At 37.9% G+C, this 10,502-nt stretch overlaps 2 protein-coding genes across 2 annotated transcripts; both read right to left on the reverse strand.

Moving 5' to 3' along the window:
- Window positions 1-139: 139 nt before the first annotated feature.
- LOC107625216 (TORTIFOLIA1-like protein 2) lies at window positions 140-4,441 on the reverse strand. The gene is made up of 6 exons (XM_016327804.3): window positions 3,532-4,441; window positions 2,964-3,158; window positions 2,759-2,861; window positions 1,712-2,370; window positions 701-1,414; window positions 140-584 (listed from the first exon to the last, which is right to left on the reverse strand). The coding sequence occupies exons 1-6, from the start codon at window positions 4,201-4,203 to the stop codon at window positions 396-398; spliced, it is 2,532 nt and encodes an 843-aa protein (XP_016183290.1). The 5' UTR covers window positions 4,204-4,441; the 3' UTR covers window positions 140-395.
- Window positions 4,442-5,400: 959 nt separating this feature from the next.
- On the reverse strand, window positions 5,401-9,512 carry LOC148575743 (uncharacterized). The gene is made up of 7 exons (XM_088502528.1): window positions 9,368-9,512; window positions 8,093-9,250; window positions 7,539-7,553; window positions 7,206-7,381; window positions 6,896-6,992; window positions 5,760-6,685; window positions 5,401-5,436 (listed from the first exon to the last, which is right to left on the reverse strand). Exons 1-7 carry the CDS (start codon window positions 9,510-9,512, stop codon window positions 5,401-5,403), a joined length of 2,553 nt encoding a protein of 850 aa, XP_088358654.1.
- Window positions 9,513-10,502: the final 990 nt, after the last annotated feature.

Here is a 10,502-nt window from a genome sequence, read left to right on the forward strand (position 1 = left end):
CAGTTATAATGTAAACCTTGTATTTGATTATTTCCAATGTCCAATGTAATATTAGTTCTTACTCATGCTTTACTTATCCTACATTACATACATTTATTGCTTTTTTTTAACACTTTATATAAATAAATGGAAAATGAGAAAGTGTAAGACAGTTATGTTGATTTAAAAAGTGAGATGAAACATAATTCACAATCAATATCTTGACATAGGTAGCCAAAGATGCATATTGCTGAAACAAAGAAAACACAATCCTTGCAATATACATTGCTATCAAACATCATGAACAAACTTCCGAAGTTATTTTATTTCAGAATGACTAGCAACGAACCATTGACTAAACCTAACACTAGATAAAGAAAATGGCATCAACATTTTCCCCCTCAAATATACAAAGATTATGAAGTTTCATTAATCTTACTCCATATATGATGCAACTTCATTGCTAATTCAGTGGCGCACCTTCTTTCTGCATGACTGATAATAGTCAAGTCCCCAGCTTCCTGAACTGCAGATATAAGCTGTTCCTTGACTTCAATGGAGAGAGCTATGCAATTTGGTCCATGGATGGTGCTCATTTCAACAATCTAAAATAAGAAAATACCATAAATTGTTTGAAGTTAATACATGACACTCCATACTGTTAAAACTACCAATTCAAGTGTAAAATTTTACTCTGAATAACAATAGTAAGCATACTCACCTGCTGCAACCAGGGGATTATCGTATTAAAGAATCTTCCTTCAAGAATATATGATGCTAAAGTACTAAGAAGAACATTGACTGTCTTCGCTGATAAACTCTCTATAACTGGACCGGTTTTATTCAGAAGCTCAACAAGTATAAGTTCATCACCAGAGCATAGAGATTCCATGTATGCAGAGTTTAGATCCCCTTCACTCACAAGCCGTTTCACACATTTCCAGTAGTTAGTATTACTCACACGACAACCAATTCTGGGTTTGGCTCTGGTAGCACAGGAAAGGACATCATCGTTCTTTCTCACTTGAGTAGAAATCATGCTGCGTGTATCATTCGCAGAACTGTTCAACATATCCTTCTCTGTAAAATTCCTTGCATTCTTTGGCTTGTAGCTTTTCCATGAATCTGTGGTATCTCCAGCAAAGTTCCTTGGCTGGCTCCTTGAAAATGTTTTCTTCTCCTCCCAACTTTCGGATTTTTTATTCGATGACAAGCCAGACAGCTTACCTTTAATATCTACAGATGGCCTTGGAGTGCATGTGGAGAACCTAGGAGAAGCTGTATTTTGACTCGGCCTCAAAAATTTGGAGTTTTCTGAATAAGAATGTCTTCCTCCTTGCACAGATTCTTGAGTTAATCTATCAATTACGTTTTCTAAGCCTACCATTCTTGATTGGATTGTAGAAAGAGCATCCATTATGCCGGTTGTAAACATCTGAAAAAGATTTAGAAGCACATTAAGTAAAAGGATGTGATGCACAATGAGAAACACCCAAGTCCAGCATTGAAATTAAAAGTTTACCATAAGTTACAGAACTAACATTTTTCTATACTCCCTCATGATAAACACATGGATATTTTCTACATTGATTATGTTGTTGATAGGCGAGTGAGAGAATCATGAAAAGGAAACAACTCTTATTAATAATATTAAGGGTTGTCATGCTCTTAAAAGAAAACAACAAAACCTATATTCAAGAAATTGTGCATATAAGCACTGGTGTATGAATACCTGTAACTGATGCATCATGTTTGCCTGTTTGATTTCCATATCCGAAAGCTGATTCTGAATACAGATCATATCATTTGCAAGTTGAACACAACAACATTCATGTGGAGCATGGGGATTTTGCTCTGTTATTGTAGAACCGGAACTTCTAGGATTCTGAGACTTTATGGAGTACATTTGTTCATTACAACTTCCTTCTTCACCAAACTGTTCACTTCTTGCGAGTGGCTTCTGAAATCCATTCTTTATAAAGCATTCATGAGAAGCAGCTAAAAACTTGGTCTCAAAGTTATCATTGGTAAGATTAGAGACAGAAGAGCACTCCTGCTTGTCATCCATAGGAACATATTCATAACCAATGTCGCGCACGCTTGTAACTTCTACACTAATTGTTTCTAATGGCTTGGTGACAGAACTACTCTCAGAATCTTCATTCAGGCTATGGAATTCCACTATAGAATGAGTTCTAGGCACTGCAATTTCAACATGCCAATCGTCTTTGAGATGCTGAGGATTTCCAGCATAATTTTGACCTCCCTTTCTAGCAGACAGAGGAATTCTTCCCATAGTTGATTTTGTGTTAACCTTTTGGGCCTTGAGATCTCTCTGTCCAGATTCGGTTGTACTACTAAGATCAGCCGAGTCACCTCTGCATGTGTTTTCTGTGGATGCCATAAGTGGCAGCAAGACACAAACAAGAAATCAAAATCAAAAGCATGGAAAAATAATAAAAAATAAAAAAGGCTGACAATCATAAGCGTGAAGCACATTTTCACATTACCAGAGGATGATGTGCTCAAGATTAGTTCAGTTTTTTTTTTTTTTTGGGGAAATAAAAAAGAAAAAGATTCTTCCGGATAAACTCTGCCTATGTTTAAGTAATTTTACAAAGTTTTATATAGCTGATCCCAATTTCAGATAAAAGAAGGTTGTATACTTGTATTAGGCCATCAACAGCAGATAGGCACCACTAAAACTTTGTTGAATCTTCATGGCATGGAGTAAATATTACTACCTGAGATAAAATTTCTAGTAAAAGTGAAGGAAGACCTTTTATGGAGGATCCTGTTTCAGAAGGCTCAGGAGTATGAGGGCCTGGAAGAATTCTCCAATACTTAAGTGCTTGCAAAACAGCATCCCTCACTGGTTTCACCTACAACCAATTAAAACAAGTACTTAATCAGTTCACAAGAAACAAACATGTGGTTCATTTCATTAATTTATGTGAATAATAATATATCAGATTGACAAAGACCTTGTCGAATCTACATGACTCAAGAGAACGAATACAGGAAGCCCTTAAACATGCCAAGAAAGAAGCACCACTCAAACCAATCTCTCCTAGTGCCACGGCAGCCGCTTTGCGTGTCGCCCAATCACTGTCCTTTAGGGCCTCTTGGATGCTAGCAATAGCAGTGGACAGCACATTCTCCGACGGAGCTCCCCCACCCTGAAATAAAAAATAAAATAAAATAAAATAACAACACACAGTTAGTCACACAATGGCACACTGCAACTAATATTAGCCAGATGAAATCACTTGAAACTTGCACTCAGGTGTTTTGTTCAATTGATCACATAATTTCATAAATACAGCTCAAAATCCACCTCCACTGCAATTGAATTCGAATTGCTTGACTTAAACCATCTCAGATATAAATCATTTTGGTCTAAGCAATTGATTTTAATGTATATACATTGTAATCTAATTCAAACGCAGATGCACGAGTAATAGGCTAATACTGAAACTTTCTATTACTATCAATTTGGAACATAAACCAAATGATTACAGCTGAAAATAAAATAAAATTACAAAACTGAACCTGGATAATGCTCTTATTCAACTCAACAAGTGCCGGTTTCGCCATGAAGTGCGGATTCTTAAGCAACTTGAGAGTTCTTCCAAGCATCTTCTGCAAAACCGCCACTGGAGGATCACTAGTAATATCCACAATCCTCGCCAGGCACATCGCCGACCCGCTCTGCACGTTCTTGTTTTGCTCCCCTAACGCCTCGAATATCGGCCTCACCACTGCCACAAACGCCCTGTCTCCGCCGCAGCCATTAACAATCTTGGACGCCAAAACCCCAACCGCGTCCACGCACGTGTCCCTAACCACCGAATCCGCGTCCCTCAACCGCCTCACGATGCTGGACACCATCTTCGGAAGGTACGGCAGAACGAGGTCGCCGTGGACGGCGGCGACGGTGGCCATAAGGCGGACGCATTCTTTCCGTACGGAGGCCTTCTGGTCGGAATCGGTGTCGAGGAGGCAGGAGAGGAACGGCGAGACGGAATCGGCGGTTAGCGAGCGCGCAGTCCTGTCGAGCTCCTCGACGCCGATCTGGTGCGTGTCGCGGTCGGAAAGTTTGTTGAGAGCTGTAACTACCTTTTGCTTCAGCTCGAAGAGCGTTTTCGCTTGCGATTGGTGGTTGTTATGTTGCTGCGAGTGTGGCTTCTTCATCTTCGTTGAAAGCAACGAATGATAACTCATATGTGAATTTAACTTATATCCAAATCCAAATACATTAATATAATTACAAAAATAGACCAAGTTTTCAAAAGATAACAGAGGAATAGTTTACAGTATACTTGAAATTGAAATTTGAATGAAAGGAAACAAGAATGAGAATCTTGAAGCTATTACATATGTTACATTGGGGAGGGGGAAATGCAACTGAACCAACAGAAAGTGTGAGACAGGTTCATGGGTTTGTTTTTTGTTTGCTATCTGGGAAACCATGTCTGACTCCGTTCGCTTTAAATTTTCGCGCCGTAAGCTATAGAATTTGAATTTAGGGAGCGTGTGTCGGGCCCAGTTTGGATTTGGGCTTTGTTGGGCTTGGGAGTGAAATAAGGTGATGAAGATCAATCTGTTGTTAAGACCGAGAAAAGCAGCTGATGCCTTGGATCAATGGCAGCATCACCTAATCCATCGACAAAAAAAAAAAGACCGAAAAAAAAAATATATTCTCTCTTTTTAGATACTAGGACGAAAATATGCATCGTTAAAAAAATGTTTAATTATTCTGTGGTTTATATGGTATGACCAAATTTTTAATTAGGTTCTTATATATTTTTTTAATTGAATCTTTACACTACTTTTAATTTTATAATTATGTCGTTTTCATGTTAAAAATGTTAAAATTAATATAATATTTTTATCAAAATATATACCGTCAAAGATTTAATTAAATTTTTAATTATAAATACCTTCAATTTGTAAAAAATATTCAGTTAATTTTAACATTTTTTACACTAGAAAAGACTTAATTACAAAATTAAAGCAGTGTAGAGACCCAATTAAAAAAAATATAAAGACCTAATTAAAATTTTAATAAAATTATAAAGACTAATAAAATAATTAAACATAAAAAAAAAGTATATGTTGAGTCTATTGACCCAAAAATGAAATTTCAAAATATATGGGAACAACTTTTTAAAGTCCGATTAAAAAAAATTACTTTTTAGTGAAAATTATACATTCCAATAAAAAAGTTAAATTTCAATACCGTATCATTACAACATTAAAAACATTTGTTACAAGTGGACTCAAACTAAATGTACACATTGGTGTAAAATTTTTAAAGGAAAACAGTTGTAAAATAACTAAATATTAATCATGTGTTATTAGTATCATAACATTTTCAATATATCTTTGTAAATTTTTTTTGGTTGCCTACAATATCTTTCAATCTAACAGGTCAATGACTAATTCGTTGCGAATCTGAACTTTATTTAAAAATTTATTGTTGGCCAATGAATTACTGCATGTGCAAGACATGATTCATGTGACTTGATTGTGACTCATGTATATTGTAATTTTTTTTTGTGACTAAATAGAAAAGAAAGAAAAAAAAAAGAGACAAAACTAAATTAATTGGCTAGAATCATATCTAAATCTATTAGATGTTGAAGCTCACTCCATGGTTGGCTCCAATTCGAGTGAATGTCCGCGACAGAAGCAGCTGCTTTAGCCATACAATCTGCAACACTATTTGCAGTCCTCTGAATTAAAAGAATAGAGACACTCCAATTCCAATTCATAACCTCCTGTATATGCTTTGCCAAATCCCATTCCGGAATATCCTTACCAAGCATTCTTTGGTTTACCAAGAAAAGAGCTTCTAAACAGTCTGTTTCACAAATAACCTCACGAAATTCACTCTCCCAAGCAAGAAGTAAACCTCTCCAAATTGCATACAATTCAGCAAAAAGAACACTGCACACTTCGACTTTTCCAGTGCAACCTTTCAACCAATATACATCAGGATTGCGAATGATACAACCAAAACCAGCATAGCCAGAAGGAGCAAACCAACTAGCATCACAATTCAATTTAACAGAATGAACTGGAGGTGGAACCCAATGCAAACAAAGTGAAGGGGGAGACAGAGATTGATGCATAGCAAAAATAGTGTGAAACTCCCTTACTGAACTACGAATCAAACTCACCACTTTACTAGCACTCCATGAATAATCTATATTAAATAAGTCATGATTCCTGCTTCTCCAAATCCACCAGATGGTCGAAAAGAAAAGAAAAATATCTCCACTCCTTACACCTCTGTAGAGCCAATCATGTAAATTCGAGTTATCTGAATACAGGCCTAAAAGGTTCCAGACCTCCTTGGCACTAGGGCACTCCCAAAGACAATGAAGAATGGATTCAGAACCATTCTGACACCGATGACAGGTGCTAGATAAAGCTAAACCACGACCCAAACAAAACTCTGCCGTAGGAATAGCATTATGAAGACTGAGCCAAATCAAGAACTTGTACTTCTCAGGAATATGCAGTCGCCATACCCACAACCAATTATCATGCTCATTCCAGTCAAAATTTCTTTTGGCTAGCCAACTGTACCCACTCCTAGCTAAGTAGAGTCTAGAAGATGCCACACCCCATGACCAACCCGAACTCTCTCCAGCATTCAAATCCGGATTATAAGCATTCAAACGCTGTTTGACATCTTCTGGAATGATAGAGAAAATATCATGGAGATTTCATTGACCATCTTTTCAAACGTCTCTAATATTTAAATCAGAGTCAGATATATGTACAAAAGGGACATCTTGAGCAATTGGGCCCTCAATACTCCAATTGTCAAACCAAAAAGATTGATCAAGTGACCCAACGCACCAAGAGAAGACATCCTTAAGAGCACTAAAAGCCTTTGAGATACTCTTCCAAACATGAGAAGCATTACAAGGGACAGGGCCATCTAAAACTCCCTCATTCCTCAGATACTTCGCCCTCAATAGAGCAACCCAAGGCTTGTCCTGACAATGAAAAAGTTGACACACCAATTTACTAAGTAAAGATATATTAACACACGCAGGATCTCTAACACCCAGGCCACCAAATTTTTTTGGAGTGATCACGGTCCTCCAATTAACAAGAGAAAGACCTCTACCATCAACTTGACCCTTCCAAAGGAACTGTCTCATCATAGAAGATAATTTATCGCAAACCCAATTTGAAAAAAAAGATACCTGCATATGATAGACAGGAATGGATGCTGCAACAGAATTGATCAGGCAAAGTCTCCATACTTTATTTAGAAGCCTTCCTTTCCAATTAGCTAATCTTCCCCTCACCTTTTCAATCACCGAATGAAAAGAAGCCCTACTGGTACGGGAATGATTAAGATTAACTCCAAGATATCTTCCTAAGTCCAAAGCAAAACGTATTGAAGAAACACTAGTAAAAATATCTCTTCTACGAGCAGTCACATTTTTAGAACAAAAAGCTTTAGACTTTTCAAGATTTACTTTCATGCCAGATGCCTTGCAAAAAATGTTAAGAGAATGCATGACCATTTGGACCTGACTCTTTGTAGCCTGACAGAAGAGTAAGAGATCATTTGCAAACATCAAATGAGAAAATTTTGGGCCACCCCTAGTGACAGAAACTGGTTTCCACACACCCTCGACCACCTTATGAGATATATAGCAAGCAAGCCTTTCCATACAAAGCACAAATAAGTAAGGAGACATTGGATCGCCCTGTCTAAGCCCCCTTCTAGGAGCAAAACTATCCAATCTATTCCCATTCCACATAATAGAAAGAGATGATGCACGGACACAAGTCATAATCAAATTAACAGTGATGATAGGAAAACCAAAAGCAATGAGAGTACTCTCCAAAAACCTCCAATCCACCCTATCATAAGCTTTTTCAAGATCAATTTTAAAAGTAAGAGTACCTTTCTTGGATTTTGTATGCTTCATGAAATTCAGAATTTCTTGGGCCACAATAATATTATCAGGAGCACCACGACCCGGAATAAAACCTCCTTGTAAAGGACTAACAATATCTGGAAGAAAAGACCGAAGTCGGTTAGTCAATATTTTGGTGATAATTTTATAAACAACATTACACAAGCTAATAGGCCTGAACTCCTTCATAAAGGTAGGGTTATCAATTTTAGGAATAAGCACAATCAGAGTTTTCATGATGCTAGGATTTAAGAACTCTCCCAAAAAAGCGCTCCGGACAATATTCCAAATCTCAGTGCCTACTATCTCCCAATATTCTCTAAAAAAATAAGCTTGAAAGCCATCTGGACCAGGAGCCTTAAAAGGGCTCATACTGAATACTGCTGACTTAACTTCCGCAAAAGAGACAGGGTCAATTAACCTAGCACAAGCTTCTGTGCTTAGAGTGGGCATCGGAACATCCCCTAAACAATCAACCTCAACCTCTTCCGTTGTACCAAAGAGATTCTTGTAAAAAGAGAGGGCTTCTTCCTGGAGAATATCTGGATCAGTAGACCAAGACCCATCTCTAACATATAATCCATGTACTCTATTATGGTTTCTACGCACCAAAGTCTGAAGATGAAAGAATTTAGTGTTTCTATCCCCATACTTGACCCACTGCTCTCTAGATTTCTGGTACCAAAAAAGTTCCTCTTGCAATAAAAGCCTATTGTAATCTTCTCTCAGTTCAGCTTCTTTAATTCTCAAAGATAACACATCGGTAACCTCCAAACGCCATTGAATCTGATCAATCTGATATTCCAGCTTTTTTTTTTGCACAAAAATATTTCCAAAAATCTTTGAGTTGAAGTCCAAAGAAGCCTGTTGAACCATCTTAAGCCTTTCAGTAATGCCTCCAAACTCTTGATTCCAAGCCTTACTAATAACATGTTTATAAGAAGGATGTGTTGCCCACGCAGCTTGGAACCTAAAAGGACGAGAACCTTTCACTCTAGGGCTACCATGACAACGAACTAAAATAGGACAATGATCAAAATGAAGCCTGCTAAGAATTTCAGAATAACCCTCAGGAAACATTGTCATCCACGCCTCATTAACTAGAGCTCTATCCAACCTTTTAGCCAAGTCCCTGCCAGCCTGAACTGCTCTATACCAAATATATCTCCTACCAGTCACTTTAAGATCAAAGAGCTCACAGTCATCTAGAGTAGTAGCTAATAGACTAGCTCTGTGAGAAGAAAAATAAGCACCTGTACTCTCATCTGGTGCCACAATCTCATTAAAATCACCAACGGCCATCCATGGTCTATTATGGCCTGAATTAATAGAACGCAAATGATCCCAAAACATACATCTTTTTTCGAATTGAGGACTCCCATATACTGCACTACAAAGCCAAACTAAGTTACACACACTCACTTTCACTGTGATACATTGGTCAATTTGATCAATAACCACACAAGAAGCATTAGCAATAGAAGATAAAAACCAAATGCCACCCCTGTGTCCTACTGCTTCCTCAATACCAACACAATGAAAACCCAACTTATCCCAAAAATTCTTCAAATTATTAAACATGGTATGAGTCTCAAAGAGAAAGAAGAAAGATGGTTTATATATTCTCACCAAATTTTTGCAATGCACACGGGCCATCTTGTTAGACGCACCCCTCACATTCCAGGCTATGATATTGAAACTATCCATAAAATCAGCAAAAAGGGAGCTCCAATAACAAACCTAAGACTTAACATGATGTCCCTGTCTTCGACGATCCTACCTTTAATGGACTCTCAAGTTGCAGCCCAATTTTCTCCGTCGAAACTTGCACCATACCCGCCGTCGATGCTCCATCCTTATCTACTGGTAAATTCTGCAAAGAGTTTGGGCGAAGACGCTTTCGCACAGTGTCATTTGTTGTCTCACCTTGCTGCTGATGATGAACATTGTGCCGGGTCTCCGAAGAAGCCACACTAACTGGTTTTCTAATATTGATGCCCCTGCTTAATTTTACTTTGGATCCAGTAGCATGTGTTGTACGTTGGTGATTAGGCCTTGTCCAAGTATTGGTAGCCTTGTTAGGAGTCATCTTTGCTTTTGGTTGGACCTGATGGGTGCTAGGAGAAGGCTTTTGACCCATTTTATACTTTCCTTTCCTAATCACTTGAGTCCAACCTTCCAAATCCTCATGTTGTGCATGGTCTACATGAACAGCTTGCAAATCACTCTCCACCAAATCTGGGACAGTAACATTTACAGTCTCATCTCCAAGATTCTTGCCAAAATGAAAACGTGCCTTTTCCACATGTATTGGATTTTTTGAATTTGAGCTTTCTGGCTGCTTTGCTACATCGCTGATCACCTTGGCATTAGTTCCTTCTCCTGCATTGATGTCAGTCTTGCACACCTTCATATCATGACCAAACTTGAGACAGGAGTCACAAATAAGGTGAAGACTTTCATATTCAACCTCATATTCAATACCTTCAACAAGAATCTTCTTAGTCATTGGCAATCCTAAATCTATCTGAACACAGGCTCGAGCATATCGTTCTCTTTCAGCTAATTTTG

This window comes from Arachis ipaensis, chromosome B1, assembly GCF_059453495.1.
Source record: "Arachis ipaensis isolate K30076 ecotype BB chromosome B1, ASM5945349v1, whole genome shotgun sequence".
In the NCBI taxonomy this organism is placed as follows: Eukaryota; Viridiplantae; Streptophyta; class Magnoliopsida; order Fabales; family Fabaceae; genus Arachis; species Arachis ipaensis.